Below are 27,826 nucleotides of genomic sequence, written 5' to 3'. Positions count from 1 at the left end.
ACCTTGTTGGCCTCAAACTTGTCCCCAGGCTGGTGGTAGTCAAACCCTGGACTGCCATTGGAGGTAGATATCTTCAGGGGTGGCAGAGGTGGGTTATAGCTGGAGCCCTTTGGGGGCTTCTCAGAGCCCACAGGGACAGAGGAGTAGGGCCTGGGGCTGGCTTGGGGAGTCCTAGCAGGCTGGGACCTCATCACGGCTGTGCTCCTTTCTTTCCGCTGATACTCAATGGGTGACTGTAGTGCTGCAGGATAAGAGCAGACGGTTACTCTAAGCTTTAGGAATCCCACAAGGATTTGAAGGCTTATTAGGTACAGGCTTTGTACCAGGCATAATGGAGACAAGTGAGGAAGACACTACCCTTGTTTTTAAGGAACTTATTATAATCTACTGTGAGAACTAAGAAACCTACCTAAATAATGAAAAGACAAAAACAAAATGGTGCCATATGTGAGGTGCACAGTGTTGTGCAAAAGGAGGGAGAGAGAACTCTGTTGTAATTGTGCATGTTGGTGCACATACATACAGGTGGTGGTGGGGGTAATAAGGAGCTTCAGAGGAGGGCCAGCTGTCAGACCCTGACATGCAGACTCTGCAGGAGGGAAGCAAGTGCGAAGAATGTCTGGGGAACAGGATGGAGTCAGACGACCTGTAGCATAGGGCCAAGTGTCTCCATGGAGGAGGAGGAGACAAGACAGGTAAGTGAGGTTGGAGATGCCATGGTGTGAAAGATCTAGAAAGCCAAGGTTACTGAGTCTGGATTTAGTTCTGAAGATCAGGAAACATGATTGGGTTAAATGACTGCACGTTTTAAATTCAGACTCTATCAGCAGAGCCATGCTTGAAGAACATTAACCTCGTAGAGGCTGGGAGGAGGGATCAGAGAGGCTGATTCAGAGGCCACGAGATAGTGGTAAGCGAGAGGCCTAACCAGAGCGGAGCCTGGGGGAATGTGGGAGGGATTTTGTGTGGCAAGTGTTCCCAAGGGAGACTAGACTCTGACCCAGTCTAGATGGGAAAAAAGGCAGGAATCAAGGGTCACTCAGGTTTGGAGACTGGGAGAATGGTAGTCAAGGAGGCAGAGGAAAAGCTGATATGAAGGGAAAGACGTGAGCTTTGTTTAACTAAGTTTAAGACAACAAAGTTCCAAGGTCTGAGTACGAAAGAGGTACAGCCAGGCAAAAGCCACACAGGTCAAATTCTATAACAAGGACTTCAAGGGCTGGCCTGATTATGTTGTTTTTATCAGTAGTCACTGTAACAAACATTTAACTAAGTGGGTTAACAGCTGGGGCCCTGAGAACTTTCAATTATAAGAACATTTCTATAGTGATATGTATACACTTCAATAGGACTCAACATAGGGTCACACTTCCTTTCTATTTGAGGTTTCAGGAGGGAAAGGACTCTGAGATGCCTGCACATGTCTCTGTGAGTAAAAGCCTGGACCTGGTCCATCATCACATCTTGTCTCTCTAGTGTGTCAAAGTACAGAGCAGGATCCTGGCAGAGCTCAGCCTTTCTCCCTGGAGAGTGTTCTGTAGGCATTAAATATTTAGGTATTGATAATCTAGTTCAGTAATAGCTCCATAATTCACTATAATTAGGAGAAAGGTCTCTTGGAACCATATAAAAGTCTGAATCATTGACTATGCCCAAAGAAATGCAGTTCTAAGTCTTAAGTAGATAGCAAAGAGTTGCGAAGTAGGCTTTGTCAAACTGACTTTATGAATTAATACCCATCACATGGAATTGGGGTACTACCTGATTATATGCAATAACTGTGCTAACGTGTTTGAAAATAGCACATCTTCTTAAATAAGCTACAGAGAGATCCTATGTTCTTCCACCAGCCTCAATTTGCATAACTTAGGTCTTTGGACCAAGAAAGCTGTACATCATCTGACAGGGTTTGTTTCTAGCTGATGGATACAGTGTCTCACGGCTGATCCTGTTTCTTTCTTTGCTTTGCTTGCTAGGGAGCTCACAGATAAATGTGTGTCCTACCACGAGCAACAATACTGCAGTTCTGTGGCTAAGAGCCATTAAAGTCATACAGCTCTGGATTCAAGTCCTTGTTCTATCACCTACTGTTTTTATGATACTGGACAAGTTTCTTAACTTCTCTGACCCTCCTTTTCCTCACCTGAAAAATATAGGATGATAGTACTTTTCCATGTTGATGTGAGGATTAAATGTGAAATGCTTACATACATGTGAAATGCTTAGCATTGTGTCTGGCACAGAGAAAGGACTCAATATATGGGAACCATTATTGTTACTTCAATTATTTCTGGTTTCAATTTATTGTCCTACCGTATTTTTCTTTTGTCCTGAATTGATAAACTTAAAAACTTCATCCCAGCCTAGACTCTATCAGAAATTCCATGGGCCGGCCCCGTGGCTTAGCGGTTAAGTGCTCACGCTCCGCTGCTGGTGGCCAGGGTTCGGATCCCGGGCGTGCACCAATGCACCGCTTCTCCGGCCATGCTGAGGCCGTGTGCCACATACAGCAACTAGAAGGATGTGCAGCTATGACATACAACAATCTACTGGGGCTTTGGGTGAAAATAAATAAATAAATAAAATCTTTAAAAAAAAAAAAAAAGAAATTCCTAACAACAGAATGCAATTTAATGAGTGTATTTTATATATGCATATATTTTTGCATAAAATTATTTTATCAACAAAAGTGTTAATTCAAAGTTGTGCGTTCAGAAACCATAAACTATATACAACTTTCATTACTATCCCTCAGGGCTGGGCTGGTGTTTAATTTTAGACTTTTTAGAATGAGAAAAAACCCTGGAGATCACCAGTCTAGTTTTTTTACCAAACTGCTCTAGAGCTGGGGGAGCAGGGGGCATGACCCAAAAATACTCTAAGTGCAAAATTGCTTTGAAGTCTCCTCTTCTATCTTCAAAAGTCATGGCATCCTGCTAGATAACTTATTTTTATGTGTTTTAAAATAAACACAATGTGTTAACTCCTTTACCCTGGAGTAAAGCTGATGCTGTAGGGATGCGTGCCATGTTTTTCTGCTTCCGGTACTGCTGGCACACCATGGCACATGCCAGCATGGGCAAAGTAGATTACTTGTCCTTTTCACAAAATGAGCCAACCGAGGCCCAGAGAAACGTCATGACTTGTCCAAGGTCCTCAACTAGTAAGTCACCTTGAATCTTTCCCCACAGCATTCAGTCTACGCTAGACATCCAACAAGTGCTCTATCTGCATCATTTGAAAGAGAGTCCAGATTCCAGTACTGGCAATAAGAGGTGACACCCTGGAGGGTGGGCCCATGTGCACACGTGTGTGTATGCGTGTGTGTACACAGGCATATGTGCTGCTGAGTCTCCAGGTTTATTTGGTTACCGGTTACATTTTGCCTTCAACTTCAAGCTCCACTTCTGCTCAGAAAGACTTCTGAGCTCATCAACTCAGCGGGTCAACCCTAGTTAAAAAATGTCTACCTCCTTTCACATGACAAGCTCAATAGGAAGAAAATCCCAGCAGGGAAAAAGAAATAAAGAAATGTAAACAGGGTAGCAACTCCGCTTCATTTCCGTTCACACCACCTGTTAGGAGACTTCTGCAGGGTCCATGGAGAGTGACATTGCCTGCGTAATCATCAATTTGTTCTGGGAAGTTTCAAAATTACTGAAAGTTACTGAAATTTAGTTAGCAATCACTTCTCATTTGAAAGGGGTGAGGTTGGCCAGCAAGATGACTTAGCCAGGCTCTCACACCATTGGGAGCAGAGGGGGGGATTTGAGCTGATCTGCCAACCTCCCAGTTATCTCTAGATAACACTAGAGAATCTGTGAGGTTACCAGCCATTAGCCACCAAATGGGAAAACACATGTCATTGACAGCTGGTCCGTAGGACAAAGAGGATGTGCCCATTTCAGACTTTTGCCCCAATATTACCAGCTGGTAGTGGTGGCCACAAGGCATATACCCTACATCAAGGCTATAAGAGAATATCTCTTCTTGTGGAAAGATGGGGCTTCTTTATCATGCCCCATCTGTTCCACTTGCATATTCAGGTTCAGAAAAATTCTAAACAAAGTGTTTCTGAAAACCACAAAGTTGGAATGCATATAAAATGTGATCTGGGCTCATAACTCACCATGAGCCTAGATCCAAGAAAGCTCAGAGGGGTGGGGTCCCCTGAAAACAGCCCTGCTAGAAGCCAGGCCCAATACCCACCATTTAAGAAGTCTCTCTGTGTTTCTAAGACTTGATTGATGTCCTGCACCCAGGCCTGCTGGATGTCAGCATTGGCGGCTTGCAGAACAACCCTCTCCGAAGTCTCCCTGTTCATGAGCGCAAACTTGCAGGGGTCATCGTCCACATTCTCCTCCAGGACCAAGTAATTCATCTGGAAGAAACCAAGTTGATCCTTTCCATATTTAAAGGGTTTAAAAAAAAATCAACAACATATTACAGTTCCTCAAAGTTTTCATTTCAGGGCATGTTTCCAAAATTTTGCCATGGATCTAACAGCTAAATACTTTGCTTTCTGTCTTTGAGTGAATGACATGATCCTGGAGAACCTGCAGGACCACCCCAGAGACTGGCACTCAGCCTGTCATTTCCACCCCATCCCCCCAACAGATATTCAACCTTTATGCCCAAAGGTTATTAGGCTGAAAGATCTTCAATGTTCTGGATCCTCACTCATTCCAGTGCCTGTCTTAGAGAAGCAGCTCTCCCCAATTTGGCACTTTTTTGCTCTTTCTCATCCCCACTGGGATTCTCACCTTGATGCTCCTTTTGAACATGTAGCCCGGGGTGAGGGATCCCTTTCTGAGCAGTTCACTGAAGATGACAATTTGCTCAAAGAGGAACACGCGCCTCTCCTTGGTCCGGGACTGCATGCCTGCATCCAGCTCAATCACATAGAACGTGTCCTGCTGCAGCAGCTTCCCCTGAGCCGTCAGGGTGCCCTGACAGGAAGAAGGGCTGGGGTGAAGTAGGTGAAAAATGGGGAGATGGCCACAGCCCTCTGGGTCCACAGGATCTCCCCCTCTGGGGACCTGACACCAAAAGCCTCAGGGATCTAGTAAGAGACTGAATTAGGACCCACCCACTCATCTAGGGCAGACACCAGGGCCCTGGAGGGAAAGGAAAAGCTAAGAAGCAGCTCCAAGAAAATGCCAGAAGGAAGGAAGATAAAATTATTAGCTAAAAAGATGTTCAGGAATTATCCTGGTCCTTCTTATTTTTTATTAAAAGGAGAACAGAAAGTAGGTGACACCTGGAGCTAGAAGAGCTCTGAGAAATGTGCCTGCCTGGCAGCATGGGCCAAGGACCTGGGGTACTCTTGTGGCCATGAAGCTGGAACCAACCTGTGGCCAAGGGAAGTGATGCAGGCAAGACCAAAAACATTCTGATGAGGTGGCCCCTCTCTCCTCCTTCTAGTATTTCAGGATGGGGCAATTCTGAAGTCTTAATCTCCTGCTATAGATCAACAGGTAAAGTTGGGGTACCACCTATTTTATAAGCTGGTAGATATTTTTCTGGGTCTTGTGATCATTCTTAAAATGCCTCCAGCCTAGGAGGTGGAGCCTATTTGGTTTGCTAGTTTCTAACCAGATTTTCAGAGACTTCTTCACATCTTCAAAGGGAATATGGCCCAACCTAGCAAGTCTTCACAGATGCTATCAGAAAGCCTCGCTTGGGGCTGGCCCAGTGGCGCAAGCCGTTAAGTGCACGTGCTCCGCTGCAGTGGCCCAGGGTTCGCAGGCCCGGATCCCGGGCGCGCACCGACGCACCGCTTGTCAAGCCATGCTGCGGTGGCATCCCATATAAAGTGGAGGAAGATGGGCACGGATGTTAGCCCAGGGCCAGTCTTCCTCAGCAAAAAGAGGAGGATTGGCAGATGTTAGCTCAGGGCTGATCTCCCTCACACACACACACACACAAAAGAAAGCCTTGCTTTTCCTACTATTCTGCAACAAGAAGACACTGACATCTGAGACAGCAGTCAGAGGGCCTCCTCTGAACTGTACTCTCTCAGGTGATGACTTTCGCCTTTTAGTGCAAATATGGGCCATTCTCTGCATACAATGCCCTACTCCAAACATTACCCAGCACACAGGTCACTTTTCTTTCATGTTCCTGTGAAATGTCTGCCCTCTGCTTGGATCATGGCTCCTAACTGTCAAGGTCAGCAGCCACATAGGCTTATCTCTACCTTGGTCCAAAGTTAATATTAAGCCAATGACCAGCTAGCCAGGAGAGCTCCAACAGCTCTGTTGATATTACATAAGAGCCTGACCCGTGAGTTATAGCCCTGCTGACGCTAAAGGGAAAGCTAGAGGATTTAAAGGGAGGGAAGCTAAGTGAGGGGGCTAACTGCTCCCTGGCCCAAAGCCACGGACCTCAGAAGGAATGGAAGTACATTCACAGTTCTTCCCAATTAGCTGAAAGAATGCAAAGCAGATTCTCTGGGGCTTGATGAAAAAAGATGGTGGTGCTTGATTTAAAAGAGAAAATGATTCCACGCTCCTGTGTGTGGCCTTCCGTAGACACACACACATGCACAATATACTTCCTGTGAAGTCTAACTTGAGCCAGACAGCACCATCAGATGCCCTTCCTCCTGTCAGCGGGCAGTTCCTTCTGACCTTCTGAGAACTGAGAGCAAGTCAAGCCAGACTCCTGCTCAGAAAACATGGAGACAACAAGGTTTAAGAGCAATAGGAATTACTTGGCTTGTTCAGAATAGCCTCAGACCTGGCATAACTCCAAGTGACAAAGTGTACAACTTCATCTAGTACGACCAAAGAAACACTGTGGAAGAACTCAGGTGTGTTTCCGCTGCCTAATGCTGCTTACTCTAATGCCTCAGCTCTACCACGGAGAACCGGGAATCTACAAAAAATGAACCTCAAAGAAGACCCTCCGCATAGTTCCTGGTCACAACAAAGCAATGGAAATCAGACAGGGACACCAGAATGGGCTGGAAGGACAAGGAGGACAAAATAATTTGGCTCAAGAATATCATGAATCCAACTCATGAACCCAAACTTGAATACAGATATCATCTTCTAAATTTACTTATATACCAGTCTGCCTTATATCTATTCTATTCTATCTATTCTAGTTTAGTCAGGGAAAAAAAAAAAGGCTATTACTTTCTTAATTAGCTCAGCTTCCGCGAATCCCTTTTCTCCAAAAAGGAATAATGAAATCTTAGGTTGCAGGACTATCAGGAAACAGGATTAGAAGATCCACATCTTTCTCTAAGGGGTTCAGCAACAACTAAGTACCAGTCAATGATGTGTCAGTTCCAATTTTATCATATTAATATTCAAAACAGATTATGTTTAGTTAATATATGAGGTTTGGATATAAACTAATAACAGCCACTTATTAAGTTTAAATTAGGAAAGTCAATTTGCTTTCCAAAATTTCACTGAATTGTACCCCCCTCCAAGTCATATGTTGAAGTCTTAACCCCTAGTACCTCAGAATATGACCTTATTGGGAGACGGGGTCTTTACAAAGGGAATCAAGTTAAAGTGAGGTCATTACGGTGAGCCCTAATTGCATGACTGGTGTCCTTATAAAAAGGGGAAATTTGGACACAGAGGTATGTACAGAGAGAAGACGATGTGCCATGTGAACGTGAAGACGGCCATCTACAAGCCAAGGAGAGAGGCCTGAACAGATCCTTTCCTCACAGCCCTCAGAAGGAACCACCCTTGCCCAACCCTTGATTTCAGACTTCTAGCTTCTAGAGATGTGAGATGATAAATTTCTGTTGTTTAAGCCACCCAGTCTGTGGTACTGTGTTATGGCAGCCCTAGCAAACTGGTACATTCACTGAAACCCAAATCCTGGGGCCATCCAGCTGTTTCTCCTAAGACTTGATTATCCTCTTCAAAGAACAGAGATGTGCACTCTGATGTCTTAGAGCTTTAAATGTTCATTTAACTAAAAAGCCAGCCGCTATATAGACCTGTTTATTGGAACCACCATCTCAAAAAAAAAAAAAAAAAGTGTTCCATTTTCCCTCTGGTTCTACTTCCATCACATCGTCCGGCTCTCCTTCACATTCCCAGCATTTCTCAAGAAAGAAAGAAAAGGGAAGAAGTCATTGCTGGGTCCACAGTCCTAAAGAATTTTGGGTCTTTCCAACCCCTTTGGAATTGTGACTCCAGCCTGGTTGACTGCTCTGTAACTTCCTATGACCGCCCTATCACTGCATGTCCTAAATAGATGCATCTTCTAGGCCTGTGAACCATGGGGGCCCAGGCATAAAGGCGTAGATGGCGAGTGAAGGAGGCAGAGGAGGCAGGCACAGAGCTTCAAAGGGAAGCCGCCTCCCAGCCTGGGCTCCTGCTGCCCAGAAGAGAGAGGGCTTAGAAGCATTTAAGGGCTCACCTCAAAGCCCTGCAGGCGTCCCAGATTCATCATGTCATTGCAGTGTTTTGGAACAAGGCACATTAACTCCACTGCTTTCTGTGGGAAAGAACAATAGCAGCTCAGCACGGGGAATAGCACTCAGGCAGGAAGCTCAGGGCAATTCTGTGCTGGAAGACAGGCACCTCCTGGCAGCTCCTTCATTCTAGGAAAGAACCCTGGTCCCTGCTGCCCACTCTCAGGAGTGTGCGATTTTCTGTTCTAGGTTGGGGGGTGTTGGTCATCAAGGGCAGGGGCTCCACGTGAATCAGTGACCACATGTGGGGAGAATACTACCCAGCCCATCCTTCACCTACCTTCCCACTTTTGTTTATCAATTCCCTTTCTTTCTTGTATTTTTTTGTCTTCTCTTTGTTGTTTCCTGGCTGCCCAAGCAACAGCTTAGCATGGCTTGTGGGACACTAGAGGTTTTAACCTAAAACAACCTGCCAGAATAGTTTGTAACCTCCCTGGCTTAAAATAATCCCCATGGTGACGTTGTCTCAAAGGACTTCACTTAGGGAGTAATCCTTGGGGCGAGTGGGGGAGTGACAATGAAATACTTTACATGTTAGACTCAAACAGTGTCTGGATTCACGGATAAAATTGCACGTTGAAACATCCAAACTCTGAAGGATGTTAGAGGGCTCAAATACCACCCTTTCCACCACATGTCACTGGAAGCCACAAGAAGAACACCAGCAGGGCTAAGCTCTGGTCTAGCCTAGGACAGAATTCTCGAGTTCTAGAAAAACACTCAGTGTGTTCATTGATATTGGCCATTCCTCATCCTGCTGAGCAGCTGTTTGCAAGGGGCTATTACTGTCTGAGAGGAGTCAGCCTGGACCCTCGCTTGTCCAGAGACAACCTTTCCCCTTTAGAGACAGACATCCAATATCGTCCCTAAGAAGAGTCAGCATTACACGCAGAAAACTCACCTCAATATCTGAACACTCCAAACCAGCCTTCTCGCTGTATCTCAGGAAGTCCTAGCAAGTGGAGGAAGCAGGGAAGGGTGAAATAGTTAGGAAAACAGTGCTATAAAAAACTTAAGCATCATAAAAACTGTGATAACACTCAGAAGACTTTCCTCCCCAAGAGAGAGGGCAGTGGTGTCTAGTAGCTGAGATATGAAGTTATGAGTCACATTGGACATAACATAGAGAAAACCCCAGAATATTCAAAGATTCAAAGCTATGGGAAAAGGGAGGGAGGGAGGGAAGAAGAGGAGAGAGTAAGTGTGTGAGCAGGGAAGAGACGGGGGTTATGACAAGAAAGGAGGGGACAAAGGAAGGTAAATCTCTCTTCCATTTACCTCATGTCTCTGTAAGACAAATCAAATTACACCATTTTCAAAAGTAAAATATGATTAAATTTTAGGTATTACTCATCTAAGGTGTCTAGGGCCTTGCTTTTTCTTTCTCCTTGTATTCCACTCTGATTTTATGCTCTTATTATTTTTATTTTTTAAAGGTACCAAGTCAGTGATGATGACAAAGTAAGACAGTGAATTGGAGAAAAGAAAATGAATTACCAACCAACCTTTTTTTTTTTTTGTGAGGAAGATCAGCCCTGAGCTAACATCCATGCTAATCCTCCTCTTTTTGCTGAGGAAGACCGGCCCTGAGTTAACATCTATTGCCAATCCTCCTCTTTTTTTTTCCCCCAAAGCCCCAGTAGATAGTTGTATGTCATAGCTGCACATCCTTCTAGTTGCTGTATGGACGCGGCCTCAGCATGGCTGGAGAAGTGGTGCGTCGGTGCGCGCCCGGGATCCGAACCCGGGCCGCCAGCAGCGGAGCGCGCGCACTTAACCGCTAAGCCACGGGGCCGGCCCACCAACCAACCTTAAAGGCAGGAACAACAGGCATGTAATTTATTTGGAGGCAAAGCTGACACCAGTAACCAACAGCCAAGATGAAAGCCCACATGTTCCTCCCACTCGCTCACAGGAAAAGTGTGGTGGAGACAGAACCTCAAGCTCACCTGCTCCCTAACTCAGAGCCTCAGAAGACCCTTCTCCGGCCCTGACCCAGGCTCACAGCTCTCTTACCTTGAGGAGCAGTTGATATTTTGTTATTCTCTGAATGGGCTTGATAAGGAAGTCGCTGAGTGTCAGCCTTTGATTTATCTCCTGTTTCACCTCCTGGAACACAAGGGAGCTGTGTTAGAAAAAAAGGAACCAAAGAATTGGGGTGCTCAAGATCAGGGTTCAGACAAAGAAGGCAAGTCTTGGTGTTTGCCAATAAAGTTTTAGAATCTTCAAACCATACGAGGTAGAATTGTCTACACAACTGCTAATTTGTTATTAACAACATGTAACACACTTCCCCATCACCTTCTTACATGTCAAGCACTTTCATACCCTGTGTCCTCATCCCAGTCCTGGGGGACAAGCTGGAATGGGTATTCTGTTCTCTCTACCACTCCAGGGCCAAGTCAGGAATGAAGGGCTTCTCCTAGGACACAAGCCACAGGGCTGGGCCCTCAACTCAGATCTGCAAACCCTGAGTTGAGGGCTCTTTCCAAACGATGGTGTTGCCTCTCCTCCAGCAAAATAAACACTTCCAGGGTGGGGCAAAACAAACACTTTGAGATGCTTGACAGAACTCTGGGAACAGCAGCAGAGACTAGGAGGTAACTGTGAGCACCTCGAGGAGGAGGAGGGTCTCAGCAGGCAGCCTCCAGGGACTGGTGAGGAAGAGTGTGGACACAGTCTGCTCTGGGGTCACACAAGGAGGACTAGAACTTCTGCAACAGTCTGTATGTTACAGAGTCATTCTGCACATGGGGGTTTCTCAAAGCAGCCGCACACTGGGCTGCCTCAGCTCCCTCAAGCAAAGCGGCTCATGAGAACACAGCTCAGAAGCTAACGCTCTGTTGAGGTAGCTCTCCCTGTCCTGAGGGGGTCAACAGTGCTGTGTGCGGCCACCTATGGATGGATGACGGCTGGGGCTTCTGATGTGGTGGTCTTGGCCTGAGTTTCTCCCCCCTGGCCCTGGTTCAGCAAAGCCTGAGCAGCGTACTTCAAAGTAGGCGTCGTACTCGGCGACGATGTACTCTGAGCGCGGCTTATTCTGGCAGTACCACACGTAGATGTGCAGCTTCCGCTCCTGCAAAGGCAGAGGGACGGGCACTCAGGCACCTCGTGCCTCACGCTCAGTCCCAGAGGGCTGTGCTGGTCTACACACAGACAGAAGGACAAAGAGACAGTCTACTCTTTGGGGACCCACCAGGGCAGTGAAATGTCAAGGATAGAAGAGTAAGTGCAGTAGGCAAGAGGTCTTCCAGACTGCCAAGAAGGTTAAAGAAACCGACAACTCAGAGAGGGATGAGAAGGAAGAGCAGAAGAGAGAAGGAATTTTAAAATGAATGTAAATAAGCCTGGTTGAGGGTAGGGGGCTGGGGGCAAAGGGAAACACTCACATGTTTAATAAAGAGCTGTGCCAATCTGTCTTGCTCCTGGATACATTTTTCCAGTTCAGCCAGGAAAAAGCTAAAAGGATGGAAGGGATAAGAGAAAGAAGCCACATTCTTCAGGACTGTATTATTTCTCAGTGCTGAGATAAATGACAGAAGACTCTCCCCAAACCCTACCCCTAAGGTCAGATGCAGGGGGAGGACGGGAGAGTCCTGGATTCCCAGGACACCCCAACCCTCAGGACAATGTAGCACTTACTCCTTATGCCAGTCATAGATCTGGTGAATATTTCCAAACACTATTTTATCCTTTCCTCGCATGTCCTCAGGGACACCCTTTTCTTCTATTCTCTTCATGAAGCCCTGCAGAGTGGAGAAATGGTGAGTAGAGCATTTTCACAGGAAAGCTTTCTGGGCCGAGCCCCACACTGCAGTCCCGGGTAACCACCCATCGCTGCGTGAGTTTCAGGGCAAGGGCTTCTGTGGTTTCTCACTATTCAACCAGGACCTTCCCTTTGTGCAGAATGATAGACAAAACTTTTATGAAGTTCTGGATCCCTTGGTCTCCAGCCCCCTTAAGAAAGCGGAACAAAGAAAGAAGACAATCATTTGTCCCTTTCCCTTCTCCCAATCCAAGTTAATTATGGTCGTTAAGGCTTAGAACTAGACACACCTGGCCTAGAAATAAGTCTTAATAAGTTAATACTTTAGACTCTGTAAAATGCTATCATATATAGTCTCATTTCAGCTTTAAAATCAAGTTTTGAGGTTGCACAGGCAGCATCTATCCGCATCTGACAGATGAGGAAGCCAAGGCACCAGGGAGTTATGTGATTTGTCTTACAGTCACACCACTGATGTCTGACTTCCCTGGACCTCAGTCTCTAGATGCCTAAGACCTCTACTTCTAGGCTGTGCTGCATATGGAGGCACAGTACCCCTTCCTGCCCATATTCCCCCTTGGAGAAGAGAATTAACTTTCCATAAGTTAGAATTCAGTTCTCTATATGCCAGGCTAGTCTGTTTATACAAGGTTCAGGATAACCAAAAACAAACTCCTAAATCAGTAGGTTTCACAGGATGGGGAACTTTAGGGCAAATGTAAGGAAACATCAGGTGATTTAGAGATCAGGCACTCAAATTTTCGCCTTCACATTCTTTGTTTAAGGTGATTAACAACACAGCTCTAAGCCATCTAAATTATCCATTTACTTTCTTAGATTTTCTCATCCAAGTGCTAAATCTCCCTAAAGTAAAGCTCTATGGAGAGAGAGCTGTTTTAAGACCAAGTTGACTCTTAACTGTGGACCTGTCACTGTTGCCTTATTGGTGGTTTTTTTTGTCTGTCTTTTTGGTAGCCATAAGTTCTCCCTAAAATCTACGGAAACATATAGACCCCAAGGTTTCACTAAGAGTTACCTGCTTAGTGCCCACGGTGGGTCATAGCTCTGAAGAATATATGTCATGAGGTTAAATATCAAAGAAAACCTCCTAAGATAACAATTTGGTCACCTAAAACAAGGTGAAATGGACTCAGCTCTAACCAGGAGCCTCCTCCAAATGCTGCAACATTCAGGGCCCCACCTCCCTCTAAACCTCTTAAAATACTTCAAGGGAAAAAGAAAAAAAATTAGTTACATATTCTGTTTGATCTATTACCATTGTTAGTTTCATTTCTGCAAATACCCAGACAGAGTAAAATACATACCCTCAAGTGAAAACACCTCGGCCCAGGTAGGGTCCAATATGCCCTTGGTTGGGTGACACAGTCCCAGCCTGAGCCATTTACTCACCTCCACCACAATCCCCAGATCCTTGACATAGTCTTTCTCTGTCTGTACCAGCTCATTCAGGACAAACCTGAGCAGGAGATTAAGAACAATGAGGGCTCCTCTTCATTGTAAAGCAAGAAATCTTCACACTTAAGTTCACAGGAAGGTTGCTTCGGCATCTTTATGACAAGCCCACCCAAAACCCCACGCTTGGTACCTCTCAGGAAGGTGCTTACTGGTGCTTTTTCTACAAGAGGCCCCACTGAAGAGCTGAGGGCATTGAGGCCTAGAGGGCTTTCCCAGACAGCACACAATAGTTAGATAAAGAACAACACTCACAACCCAGCATTCTTCTTTCTATTTCTGCTGCTTCTTCCTCCCTCACCTATAACTGAACAGTTGTGTAGACACAGGGCAGAAGGAATGACAACCACTCTGGCAAACTGAGTTACGAAAGCTTTGAGGCCAAGGGATCAATGTGAGACTTTTATTCCTTCATTTCAGCTCCATTCTTCGCTTAACAAGAAAAAGACATTTGTTTGGTAAGCAACCTTTGAGGCCTCAGAGACACTGACATCAAGTGAAGCTTTTGAGATACAGAAGCCACAATTATTCAGATGGGTATCCGTGGTAACTAGCCTGCAAAATCCCCAGTCAAGGCCAGCAGGATTGACTGCAGACATTCCATAATCACAACCTGGAATGCAGCAACCTCCCCACCCCCACCAGAGGCAGGATTTAACAACTTCAAGGACATTTGCTTTCTTCGTTTCTTTCTTGTTAATGATTTCTTCCTCTCAGAGCTTTTACTTTGTGCCAGTTGCTTCCTCTGGGTTTTCTCATGCTTCTAACAAGGTAGGTACTACAAAACCTACTTTATATAGATGAAAATACTGAGGCGGTATTGCCTAAGATGACCAAGTGAGTAGCAGAGCTGGGATGTGAACCCAGTTTCACAGGAGTCCAAGACTCTGCTCTTTTACTGTCGTCCGCTGCCTGGCCAACTACTCAGACTGGCTCTCTGGAGTCCCTGAGGCATCAAACCCAAGCACTTCTCTTTCTTTCTCTCCAGACAGTAAAAGGCTGGACTTAAAATGCTGTGCACACGGCCAGGCTAGGTGCCGTGCAGCTTACTGGAGTCTGATTTGTATTACCTAAATTTGAAAGAGTTTTGCCTGGAGCCACACAACTGCATTTTTGGCCCAAGTGGCAGAAAGGATTAAGTTCTAAACTGTCAAAGAGGGGCCCCAGCCCAAGTGTTGTAATCGTTCTGAACCCAGGAAGCAATTCATCTGGAATTCTTGATCTACACAGCACAGAGAAGCCACCAACTCCCCGGGTCTGGGGCCTCAGGGTGATGGGGAGGAAGCAAAAGGAACACACGCTTCTTTATCAGCATGTTCAGCAATTTCGACCAGCTCCCTCTCTCTAATACACACAATTGCGAATTGGAGGCCCCAGGAAGGAACTGCCAAGGCCAAATACAAGCATTTAAATTTATCTTCAGCATGGCCCAATTAGTGCTTGGAAGAAAGTGGTAGAAGAAAACCCACAGCAAAGTTGGAGTGGGAATTTGGGGTTGGAAGGGCCCTCTGGAGATGGAGTTCAGCTCTCTGTCTCCAGGCGATATTTTTATCCCAAGCTATCTGCTGACAGATTGAGGGCTATCTTGGGCTTTCCAGCCTCTAGGAAAGGGAACCGGACTAGGTGCTGCTAGCAGACCTGGCGTCTCTTCCCTTGAAAGGCTGATAAAATACTTGGGGAGATAATGACACATTAAAAGACGTTCTGAAAAGATACATAAAAGATTTAAATTACATGCATCACAAGGCAGTGCACGGTTAATTGCCAAATAAATTGAATTGATGACAAAGCAATTTTTTTTTTTTCATGTTCACTTCTTATTAGTAAAGCTTATTCACAAGGTAAATGTTATTCTTTGGTCCAACTAAACTTCTTCCAGCTACAGATCAGACCCCAGTCTAATCTTTATCTTTCATAACCGTAGGGAGTGGCGGGTCTTCCACAGAAAATCCCTTAGAGCCTTTGCACTGGCTGTTCCTTCTGCCACTGAACAGTTTTCCTCCATGGCTAATTCCTTACCTCCCGCTGGTGTTTGTGCAAATGTCAGAACCATTTAAAACTGGAACAAGGCCTCACACCTACTCCTGATCTCCCTTACTACTTTTTCTTTTTCCAGCTTCTAACATACCACATAATTTATTTTTTATTTTGTTTATTATATGATTTCTCCCATTAGAATGTCAACTTGCCACGAGAGCACAGACTTGACTTCTGTCCTTGTTGTTTGTGTTATTCACTGATGTATCCCAAGCACTTGGTACATAACAGGTGTCCAACAAATATTTGTTGAATGAATGAGCAACCAAAATTTGGACAACTAGGTCCATTCTCAGCCTTTTTCTTCTCCTAGACGCATAACTATTTGTTTTCACCTTTTCTCCATGGAGCTCTCATTTAACCCTTTGATGTCTTGCCATCTTCTGGACTGAGTCTGAGTTCTCTATACCCCTCAGCCTCTAGTCGCACATAGGGCTTACCATTAAACACCTATGTATCCTCTCTGTCATCGTGGCCATAGATCACAGCAGGATAAAAACAATCTACAGAAAGAGGAATGAGACATCTAACAGCTGGATTTTCAGGATAGCTCAGCAGGTGGAGAGTTGGGCAACAGAGAAGAGGGAGCTGAGATGAGTGTAGTGGGTAAAAGAGGCAGCAAATTTTTGCCCTTTGGAGCAAAATCGGACAATATCATGTCTGGAAGCAGGACAACGGCATAAATGACTGCTCATAGGCCCGTTTGACCTAAGTGACAAGAGTAGTGACAGGCTTTGCCAAGTACCATCTGCTACCTCAAAGTTCACTTCCCTGATCTGAGCTTTGCTTTGGCTTGACAAAGGACTGGAACATCAGCTCCAACTCGGCCTCATCTATGTAAAAACAGCCTGAGAAGCCAAGGAGAATTAGCTTTGTACAAGTCCTGCGACATTTCCCTTGGGGATGGTATTTCTCTAGCTCTATTCCATTCTTGGGCTTCCCCTGAGCACCCATAAGTTGAGGGGGTAAATACGGAACTAGAGAGCTTACAGGCCACTTGCTCATCTCCACTATGAAGTGACAGCCCTGCTCTGAGGCCAAGCCCTGGCTATGATGTTTCCTAGGAAACAAAGTCATAAACGTTCACTTTGCCTATTTCCAGGCAACAGAAGGACCTGGCTTCATTTATTTTTGCTAATCTTCACGTCTACAACCAGGCTAAAGGAGCAATGAGTTTGAGGAAGAAGGGCGGACTAATTAGCAACAGGGAGGGACCCTTCACATCTGCCTACCCAATTCTCGCTGTGCTTACAACATCTTACACATCGAGCTATGTCCAAGGCTCATTAGTAGCTCTGCTTCCAACACAGAGTGAAACCCTAAACAAAAAAACTCAAGTTTCAGAGGAATTGTGGTTTTGCATTAATGGCATCTGATATCTTCTTGATCATCTCAAATAATAGAAGACTGACTTCACATCAAGGTGGATTACGCAAACCTTCCATGACATATGGGTTTTTATGAAATGGACTGCAATGTAAATCGTATTTATCCCAACCATTCAAAAAGTGAAGAGGTTCTCTTGGAACTAAGCCCACCAATGGATGCAAAATTAAAACCTCTGGAGAAGGAGTAGAGATAGGCCCTGGTCTGGTGGTAAAACAGCTCCCTTTTCCTAAACACTACTTTCCTACATCTGGGGAAAACATTTCCTCAGATGAAACTCCCTCCGACTTTCTGCCATGGATTCTCTGATATGGGACCAGAGCAATAGTCCATAGTTCCCCGAACTTTGTCATTTTCCTTTTATCAGCATATTTTATTCTAACAGACCTTGCTTATAACCACACTTTGTCAATAACAGCTGCTATCTCACAGAAAATATTTCAGCTTAAAATTCTTAAAGTCAGTGCCACAGTAGCTCCTTGTTTATCAATGCTACACTGTATAGATCCAGGTCACCTTTACTTAGAATGAATGATATCAATGGAAACACAGTGTGAGGAATCCCTCTCTAATTCTCCCCAAGCTTCCCGCAACCCTTGCCCATTGTCCACTCCACACACGCACGCCACGGTGGAATCCGGGAAAGCCACTTACATCCTGCCTCTCAGGGCCTTGGCTTTCTGTTCTTCTTCCAGATTTCTAGGAGGTGTGGGCGGGGTCATTCCCTCATTCAGGCAGCCTGCAGGGTCTTTCAAGCTTCCCCGGTATGAGCCTCCTTCTAGACTCTGAAAAGAGAAGAACAAACAACCTTAGAGAAGTATACACTGAAAAGCCATCTGGAAGCCCTCATGTCCCCCCAGCCTCGCCGCAGCCAACTTGGCATAGTAGCCAAGGCTGTTCTCACCCAACCTCAGTGAAGCACCAGGAGACCAGAGACTCCCATCTTCCTGCGGCAGAGCTGCTGCCTTCTCAGGCAATCAGGATGTGCTTGGCGTCCTGTGCTGCCAATTTCCCAGACATAATGAAAATCGTCAAGTGACTTATCTCTGGGAAAGAGCTCCAGAGGTAAAGCTAATCATCGCAATTCTACACCAAACAAGCAGTTAGAAACTGAGTTGTAGGACCATCAAATGCCAACTGGTAAGGTGAGGGTAGTAATAGGAGAACTGTTTGGTAAAATCTTATTAAATCAGCTACAGTTTTTTTTTGAAGAGGCTGACGAGATATTGACAAGAAGAGGTCAATAGATTTAGCCTTTTCTTTTTTTTTTTTTTTAATAGAAATGTTTTATAGAGTCAATTCTTTTTTTTTTTTTTTTTTTTTATTTTTTCCCCCCAAATCCCCAGTAGATAGTTGTATGTCATAGCTGCACATTCTTCTAGTTGCTGTATGTGGGACACGGCCTCAGCGTGGCCGGAGAAGCGGTGTGTCAGTGCGCGCCCGGGATCCGAACCCGGGCCGCCAGCAGCAGAGCACACGCACTTAACCACTAAGCCACGGGGCCGGCCCTAGCCTTTTCTAAAAAAATCTTTGCTAAGGTTATTTACCACTGGCTTTCTTTCATTTATTAATCTCTTTCATTTCTTTTAATTAAAGTTCTGCAGGATTGAGAAATAAATTAAAGGGATTAATACTGTACTCAAGAAAAAGCTAGGGGTAAAGGATTCTAATCCGAGATTTGCTAGAGACTAGATGGTCTTAAGTGAGACAACTAAAATTGTTCTATGCTTCAGTTTTTCTCAATTTTCGCATCAGTTCTCTCTTTTCTACAGATTTCTAAGAAATAGAGAGAGACAATAGTTGTACAACCCCTTGATAAATTAAAAATGCTCTATAATGATGAGTTTTTTCCCATGTATGGAACTGGGACATTCCCATGTATGGAATAAGGACATTCAAAAATGGGGTCCATCTTAACATTCTTACAAGTACCCAGGAAGAAAGATCACACAGTGACATTTAGCATTTCATTATGCAAATGGCAGAAGCAATGTGGATAAACAGTAAGACTGGAGATCAAGGTCAAGGTAGGCAAGGTCAAAGCAAACAGGGGAGACTAATCCAAACTATCCGTACAAAATGCCTGTCTACATTAGCCACTGTGGCTAAGGAAAGGCTTCACTTTCGTAGTCTTTGAAAACATCACCCCTAAGGTTAAAGTCACAAAGATCAAAAAATGTCCAGAAAGGTAGCAAGAACAAAAGGCTTCAGCATGGTCTTAAGCCACCTGCACTTGGAATATCTGTCATGAACTTTCTTAGCTACTATATTTCAACATGGGCCGACTAGAGGTAGAAACAGTCCAGGGAAATGAAACAAAAAATGAATGAGGTGCCCACTGGGTGGCTATATGAGCACAGGTGGAGAATATTAAGACTTGAAACTGAAAAACTTAAAGCTAAGAAGAGATGTCAACCTTCTTTTCCCCTACTCTACTCTCAAATCAACAGAATGTGCCAAAAGCCAAACATGAATTTGTTACTAGAAACTAGAAATAAGAGGACAGCGTCTTCAAACTTAAGAGAGAGAATTACTTTTAACTTGACACGAAGGCATTTTACAGAACAAGTAGTCAACCATGGAGGTTCTCATCCAGAGAAGCAGCATAGGCTAAAAATATAGAAAGGTCAAGAAGAGTTTAGCTAAATTTATAGATTCAGGATCTATAACCAGTTATTAAGGAAATGAGTGTCTGGTGCTGAGGCTTGACAAGCCACCGGACAGGCAAGTTTTCCAAGGACATGTGACATGTCCCTTGGTGCCACCACCAGAGACAGACTCCGCAAGCAGATGGACCCAGCTGGTGATTGATCTGATTACATGCCTTTTACATCCCCTACCCCTTTCCCCATTGTCTGATTACAGCCTTTGTTCTGCAGCCTTTTGGCTGGCAGGATGCTGGCTGCAAGGCCTGGGAAACAGGCTTACATCTCTGCCTACAAGGCTCTCCTGCAAAACATCCAGCTTGGTGTGGTCCACTCTCAACTCTTCTACAGAAGGAAGGACATCTGAGGAGTCCAAAGTGTCACACACGGAAATATGTTCCATCTCCTCCTGCCTGACTTGTCTTATGAGCAAAGAAGCCCAAGTTATCTCCAGAGAAGAACTCTCTGAGATGGAGCTGAGAAGGGCAGAGGCAATGAGAGAGGAAGAAGAGGGAAATAAAGGGTTTGGCTAAGCTGTATGCTGGGTAATCTGCCCAAATAAAATCCGGCTAAAAATACTTATAATAATTCAAGAGTGATTCCCTCTGAGAACTTGGCTACCTGTGCTAGAGTTGGGATACTGGGTTCCAGCCGAGGGCCACCAGGGGTTGCCTGCAATTGTCTGTGCTGCTCCCAGGGAGAAACAGACAGTGGTGGCTGGTTGATGCGTGGTGGGCTGTGCAGCCACAGGGAGGACTTCTGCCCTGCAGGGTTCAGGCCACAACAGTCCCAGTAGACCAAGGAAATAGTGTACAAACGAGGGAGCGACAAAAGTTGCACAATAGGTGCTCCTATAGTTGGTCCAAGGTCAGGGAACAGAAATGCAAACAGGATTCAAAAAAGTAGATTAAGTATGGAGGAAGGCTGTCTCCACATTAAAAATGAACACATTTCCTGTCTGCTGAACCTTGAATCACATACCCATAAAATGCCCTTCCTCTGGGCTCCTATAAGCACCATTTACACATCCCATGAGCAGCAGTCATTACACAGTGTTGTAATTGATCATTTGTTTGTACTAAAGCAAATATTTATCGAGTATCTACTACATGCTGAATATTTGCAAAGTGTTGGAGAAACAAAGATGAATAAGAGATGGCTCCTTGCCCTCCATAATTTAAGCTATAACAGGTGCTCTTCTAGACAGAAGGGGTACCATGGAGGATGACAAAAGGAGCAGGCAGCTCTACAGCGGGGTGGAGGGAAGGAAGAGACTTAACGGGAGAGGTAACGCTTGAACTGAGTATTGAGAAATGAAAAGGATTTCATTGGCTACCCCAATGGAAGGACATTCCAGGCAGGATCAGGACTGTGCATAAAGGATCAAGTTGTGAAACTACACAGGGCAGCCTGGGAAGCTGAAAGCTGCCTGGTATAGGTAGGATATAGGGTGTGAAGAGGGTGGGAGTTGGTGTGTGTTACGTGAGTTGGGGTGAGTGAGTACTAGGGAAAGAAGAGGTGGGACGTGAAATAGATAACCCTGGAGAAGTTTGCAGGGATCAGATCATAAGGAGCCTTGTGTGTGGCATTAGGTAGAGACTTTACCTTCTAGGATCAATGATGGGAGAATTTTAAGCAGGGAAGTAACATGATTTAATTTAAGTTTTAGAAGCATCAGCCTTAATGTTCCTAAGAGCTTTTCATGACGTGGGAAAACATCTCTGATATAATAGTAAAGGCCAACAAGGTTAAATTTTATATACTCTGTGATTACATTATTTTAAAAACGGTCTAGAAGAAAATATATCAATATTTCAACACTGAATATGTGTAGATGATGATATTATGAGTGATATAATTTGTGTTTATACTCTTGTCATTTTTCCAATTTTTCTTGAATGAGCATACATTGCTTTTATTAGTCAGAAAAGAGCTATTAAGTTTTTCTAAAAAAAGTAAGAAAAGAAAAGAAAGGTCTCTCTGGCAGTCACATAGAGAGATGTCAGACTAAAATCTGGGAGGAAATGGTTACAACAGTCTAGGCAGGAGAGGATTTTGATCATTAACCATAGGCTGTGAGCCTCATTAAGGAAGGTTCTGTGCTTGATCTCAGAGCTGGCACATAGTAGGACTCCAGGAATTCATTGAATATACTGTGGAACTCTTTGTGAGAGGTCAAAGCTCATCTGATAAGACAACAAGTAAGGGTGCTGGTCCAATACCACCTACCACACCAACCTCTCAGCTGCCCCACCCTTCTATAAAAATTTGTATAATATTCTCTGGACAAAAAGTATTAGATCTTAGTCATTCCCGCATATTGAGGGTGAGGGTGGGGAAGACAACTAGACAGTAGAAAAACTGAAGTCTGGATTTTCCAGGCAAATGACATTTCAGATTTGTGACTTTGTCTTAAATTTTATTTGGTGAAAATTTAAACTTTTCTATTTCAACAAGCTCAAGAATCTTTTCCACAGAGGGATGCCAGAAGAACCCAGTTCCAAAACACACACCTCCACAATGGATATGATGGGGCCATTATTTCCTCCCATCTGGACTCTGAACTTCTGCTAACTCTACCTTGCCTTTGACAAAGCAAGTCAATTCACCTAAAGGAGAGCAAAGCACACACACAAATGCAGCCTGGCCCGAGCCATGTTCCGTCGCCCACAAGGCTAGCCTAGGGAGATGGATGCTATCAAAGCAGGAGAATCAGAGGGAGGGAAGTCTTGCTGAAGCAAGTAGAACTCATTCTCAGGATGCCAGGCCACCAGGCAGGCAGGATTGAACAAGAGCTCAATCCTGGCCAGCCCCTTCCCTAAAGGCAGAGGATTATCAGCCAAGGGTCCATTGGTGCCATCCTGAGCCCAATGAACTACTGTGATGTGCTACCTGAGGTTAAGAGCTCAGAGAGCGATCTTTCTTTCTAGAGGCTCAGTCTTTCATCTCATGCAGGTGGTAGAATCCTGGAGCTGTTTAGAGGCACACTAGATTATCACATGGCCAGGAAGCTCTTGCTTCTCAAAACTGAGGAATAAAACCAAATCATATGGGTTGTTAAGATATTACCCTGCAACATTCACCCAACCACCAATCTACTGGCTGACAAATACTGTGTCCCTGTGCCCAGGGTGTGGCTACAGAAGATGAAGTATGGCATGGTTCCTTTTCCCTGCCCTTCACAATGCAGATGAGGTGGTTAAGAGCTAACATTTGTAGGATGCCCGCTTATCAGTTTACAAAGCACATTCACACCTTACTCAATTATCATCCTACCTCTCCTGAGACTAGATTCAGGTGGATAGAATCATTGTTGTTGATAAATGAGATAAAAGAGAAGCTCAAGTAGACGAAGTAACTTTCCCAGGGCTATACAATAAGTAGCAGAGGCAGGACTAAAACCTAGGTCTTCTGAATCCTTACACACTCACGACCACCACCACCGCCAGTCCACATGTCTAGGAAAAGCTTTATTAAAAATCACACAGGGAGAGCAAGAGGAGTCCTTAGTCCTGGCTCAGAATTAAAGACAATACATTACTACAAAACCCAGAAAAAGTATGTTAGCTCTATTTGAGGGACGTGGGTGGGCATCCTCTCTTGGTAAACAAAAGCACTGGTTAAACACCAAGGCTCGCAGGCAAGAACTCAGAAGTGTCCGTTACTGTCTACAGGGACTTGCCAAAGGAGGTTCTAGGAGGGCTTCCGAGGTTTTATCTACACCGCAGGTGAGTGGAGAACACCTGCCCTCATTCCCTAACAGCAGCTCTCAAGCAGCAGAGATCACAACTCCTTGGGGCGGAAGCCTTGGTGCAGTCATGACCATGTAACCAAAAAACACCAAGGGCAGCCTTGGGACCCAGAGACACAAGGGATCTCATGGCTTTCAGGCAAAGCGAGGGGGCCAAATGAATTCTAAGTGCAGAATTTGGTACCATGTCTTGAGCAACCAAAAAGAAGGCAGGAAGAAGCCAAGCCCTAGATATAAAAGTCCAAGTATACCAGATGCTCCTGTAAAATTTCCAAACTCTATAAATTGGAAAGGACTTTATCAGTTAGTCTTATACTGAACTAAGATAACTTCCACCCACAGGTCTAGGTTCTACCCTCTGGAGCAACGAAGAGTGAGACCAACTCTTCTTTCCCATGGTGGTGCTCAATTATTAGAAGACAACTCGCATGTGTCTCCTCTCCCCTAATTTCTCCTCATACTTAACCTTGGTTTCTTCAACTTTCCTTCAAATGACATGGACCACATAGCACTGGTTACCTCCTCCAGGGCCCTTCCATTGAGTTCAAGAACATTTTAGAATGCTGTGTTCAGAACCTGATGTGTGACTCATGCACAACTCATGACAGGTGTGGTCTGAAGAGCTTTGAGTACAATGGGGCTATTACTCCCCTTGATCTGTACATTGTACTTTCACTAACTGAACCTATGACCACGATGACTATCTTGGCAGCTGTCACACTGTTGTACTTAGAGTCAAATAAAACCTCTAACTTTAACAGATCTTACCCTCTTCTAAGCTAAAGAGCTGATGAGGAATAGGAATTCAAGTCGTGGAGGTGAAAATGCAACTCAGTATTCTCAAATATGGCTGAGGAAACAATCACCTCCTGTTGCTTCATCGCTACCCCACGGTGGGTATGTATTGGGATGGGAAGAAAGAGAAAGTAGTGGAAAAGACAAAGGATGGAATTTTGGCGAGAAGATTCTGAGAAACCAAACCACTGCTCCCTCATTCCTTTCCATGATATGGGCTTGATTTTATATGTTTGGCCAAAGAAACGTCTATAATTCTGGGCTCACTGAAGGTTCTCAAGAAGTAGTTACTGGTGGAAGAAGAAATAAAAGCCCTTATTATGGTAAACTCACCACAGAAAGGCCATTCATTCAACAGATATTTGTTGAGAACCTGTTATGGGGCCGATCAACTCCACCGCCATCCTACAGTCCCTCTGCTCTGGGAAATTTGCTCTTATGGGACTTTTCTATACCTGCACTCACATGTTTAACACCAGACCCATTGATCACACAAACTAGAGGTCCACAGAGACTCCCAACAGGTGCTAAGGTGAACAGTAGTAGTAGGAAAAAGGTAATCCAAAATATGAAAAAAATACAGACTTTTGGAAACAAGTGTTTACTGATGTAAGTGTAAGTGTGAAGGAGGTAAAAATAATGTTCTAAATGACTAATCATGTAGTTGAGGAGGTAAGCTGCCATGAAAAGATATTTTAACAAATAACACAACAGGACCTTCTAAGAGCTGTCCCAGGCAGTATGTGGCTTATATAGTAATTGCTGTGGGATTCCAGAAGAACTCTGGCCTGGGCTGGTCAGGGAAGCCTTTGTAGAGAGATGAGATTTGAGTAGGATCTTGAAGGACTATTATGCTTTAGATAAGCAAAAATAAGAGGGAGAACATTCCAGAGAAGTGGGGTGGTATGAACAGAAACTTGGAGGGAGGAAAGCCAAATGTGTGTTGGGGACAGTGAAGAAAACAAGCTGGTTGGAGCAGAGTTCATCAACCAGAATAATAAGTGGATGCTGGAAAGGCAGGTTGGAGAATGGGCTACAAAACATTAGAATATTGGGTAAGTGTGGACTTTCTCCATGGGCCAGTGATTTCCAAACTTTGATTATATACCTCTACCAGTAAACACAATTTTGGTCATACACTCCCAAAACATGTAACTTATTCATAAATTATATTTCTGGCTATTGTATTATCATTATGTGCATAATAAAACATACACAAAACCATTTAAAAATGATGAGATAAATGGATTCTAATATTTTCTTTCTGTACCTCAATAAACTGTCTTGTGTACCTGAAGGCACACCCCCACATTGGAGACCACTACCCGTGCGGCAAGAGGAAAGCAACATCAGTGCTCGTGGAAGACCTGGCAGGAGAGCAAGGCCTGGGAGGTGGACCACAGTGTGGAAAGATCAAATGGCTACTGCAATAGTCCAGGCATGAGGTCAGGACCCAGGCTCAGGTGGTGAAAAAAAGGATGATTTTTAAGGAAAAAATAATTTAAATGGTATTTGGAGAATGAAGAGGGTGTCTGGGTCAGTGTGGAGAGGAGAGGAGAGCAAGTAAGAAGTAGGAAGATAGGTGTGCTTTGAAAAGCAGATGTAGTGTCCATGAGAGCACTCAGTCACCACCAGTGGGACAGGGAGAGAGAGAAGGAAAGCAGACAACCTTCAAGAGTGTGACACTAGTTACTAAAAACTCTAGCAAAAAATTATTTTTTACTTAGGAAGAAAAATTTAGAAGGAAAGAAGAAAGTCATTTGTGTTAAATGTCATTGGTTGTCTGTAAGCTGGGATATTTGAAAAGGGAGTTACTGTAATCAAAATTATCATCAGGCAGCTTTCCCTAGAGAGCACCCATCATTTTCGTCTAATTCCTGGGCCAAGTGGAGAAGGGTTTAAATGGCGCTGATTAATAGGACTGTCCAACAGAAGTCTGGGGGAAGCACAGACATTTACTCTAATGAGAGTTGCAGGAAAAACCAAATGAGTGACATGGACGAGAGCGAAGGACTCATTGTCATCCTGTAGTGATATACTCGGATGTAAAAGCATGGAAGTAGAGGAACAGCTCTAGCCAAACAGGAGCTCTTTCAGCAGCATTATCATCGGCTGAAACCCTGAACCAGCTCAGACTCATAACCCTTCTCTCCAGTGGTCTGGTTGCTCCGTGAGACAGTCACAAGCTAGACCAGTTTCCAGTGGCTTACATTCAGTCCTCCCCACCACCTCCCACGATGGGTTACGCACCAGTTCCCTTAATTTGTTGGGGTGAAGTATCCACGCACTTTTGCTCATTCCCCATTATAATCAGTGATCTACTTTTGCAAGTTTTGGCAAGCTAGGCGACTATCTGAGGTCCCCGAATAAAATTACCCAGTGCTTTCAAAGATCCAATCCATGTTCTGTGTCTCAGCAGCAAAGTCAGCTTCAGGGCTAACCAGATACACATCGGTCATTGTCCAAATGCCACTTCCCTGTAGGCCAGTCGACCTGGCTTACAGGGAGGCTACCTTGTTTTGGAGACTTTTCACCTTTCATCAACGTCACAATCCCAAAAGGGCCTGTTAATTGCCAGTGCCCATTCCCAAACAAAGCCAAAAAGGACCTGGGGCACAGGTTTTTAGGAACCATCATTAGCTGGAAGCAATCCTAGAAGAGGAATGAAGATGGGTGCAAAGGAGAACCTGGCAGACAGATGCCAGGCTCTGGGAGCCGCCTGGAGGTGAGACACCCGCAGAACTGCCTCCAGGACCCCCACTTACCAGCTTGCTTTTGACCAACTGTTCTATTGCACTGACAAGGTCTGCAGCAGTAGGTACTTCGGTGGAAGCCTGCCGGGCTGCTAGCAAAGAGGAGGACTGCAAGACATTGAGCAGCAAAGGAAAAGCAGATTAGCCAGGAATGAGGAATAGCAATTAGGAAGCAACACAGCAAGGCCAAAGCTCAAAGCCGGCAAGGGGAAGCAAAGTTCTCTGTTTAGAGGGAAGAGATGACAGAGGGAGATGGGGGTGGTGTGGGGTGGGACAGCCTGCCTGACCCCTTGTCAGGAATTCTGGCCAGCAGCGAAGCATGGATGGCACTAGGCTCTCCTTAGGCAGGTCTCCGAAGGAGCTGAGGGGAGGGAGGGGTCACTGAGTTCCCGGGAGGCTGCACCCAGTGACAGCAATGAGGAGACGGGGACAGGCAGGAATTTGGCCACTACAGCGCTGCCCATTACTGTTCCGGGGTATGAAGGGAGTCCAAAAATCTAGCCTTGAGTGTGTCCAAAGAAGAGAAATTGTCCTTGCTTTACTTAGATGTAGATCTGAAATACAGATATCCACTGGCTGTCAAGCAAAAATGCTAAAGACCTGGCACTTACAGGCCAGGAAGCTAGAAACCCCCTCCCCATACACACTCCACCCCCCCATGCACACACGCCTCCACAAACACAGCTGTTTCTGGTAAGGCCCCCAAACTGGAACACTAGAGAATGTAATAATGGGCTTTAGCAGGACTGTGTGTCTCATGCTGGAGCAGCC

At 44.9% G+C, this 27,826-nt stretch overlaps 1 protein-coding gene across 11 annotated transcripts in view; it reads right to left on the bottom strand.

Moving 5' to 3' along the window:
* Positions 1-27,826, bottom strand: part of KALRN (kalirin RhoGEF kinase) — a 633,526-nt gene that overhangs the window by 42,878 nt on the left and 562,822 nt on the right. For 7 of the 11 annotated variants that reach the window (XM_014783031.2, XM_087439715.1, XM_087439716.1 and 4 more), the window contains 12 exons: positions 27,068-27,163; positions 17,766-17,896; positions 13,626-13,692; positions 12,092-12,195; positions 11,839-11,908; positions 11,439-11,525; positions 10,466-10,558; positions 9,351-9,401; positions 8,395-8,472; positions 4,764-4,949; positions 4,210-4,381; positions 3-241 (listed from right to left, as the gene is read on the bottom strand). In XM_014783031.2, coding sequence (XP_014638517.1) covers positions 3-241; positions 4,210-4,381; positions 4,764-4,949; positions 8,395-8,472; positions 9,351-9,401; positions 10,466-10,558; positions 11,439-11,525; positions 11,839-11,908; positions 12,092-12,195; positions 13,626-13,692; positions 17,766-17,896; positions 27,068-27,163 — 1,374 coding nt within the window. The remainder of the gene's footprint in view (positions 1-2; positions 242-4,209; positions 4,382-4,763; positions 4,950-8,394; positions 8,473-9,350; positions 9,402-10,465; positions 10,559-11,438; positions 11,526-11,838; positions 11,909-12,091; positions 12,196-13,625; positions 13,693-17,765; positions 17,897-27,067; positions 27,164-27,826) is intronic. The other 4 variants (XM_087439719.1, XM_087439720.1, XM_087439722.1 and 1 more) reach the window with 1 other exon arrangement.

This window comes from Ceratotherium simum, chromosome 15 (genome assembly GCF_057802395.1).
Source record: "Ceratotherium simum simum isolate JZ-2026a chromosome 15, ASM5780239v1, whole genome shotgun sequence".
Taxonomy (NCBI): domain Eukaryota; kingdom Metazoa; phylum Chordata; class Mammalia; order Perissodactyla; family Rhinocerotidae; genus Ceratotherium; species Ceratotherium simum.
Note: the sequence above shows the minus strand (reverse complement) of the source record. Positions and strands in the feature narration are given on the sequence as shown.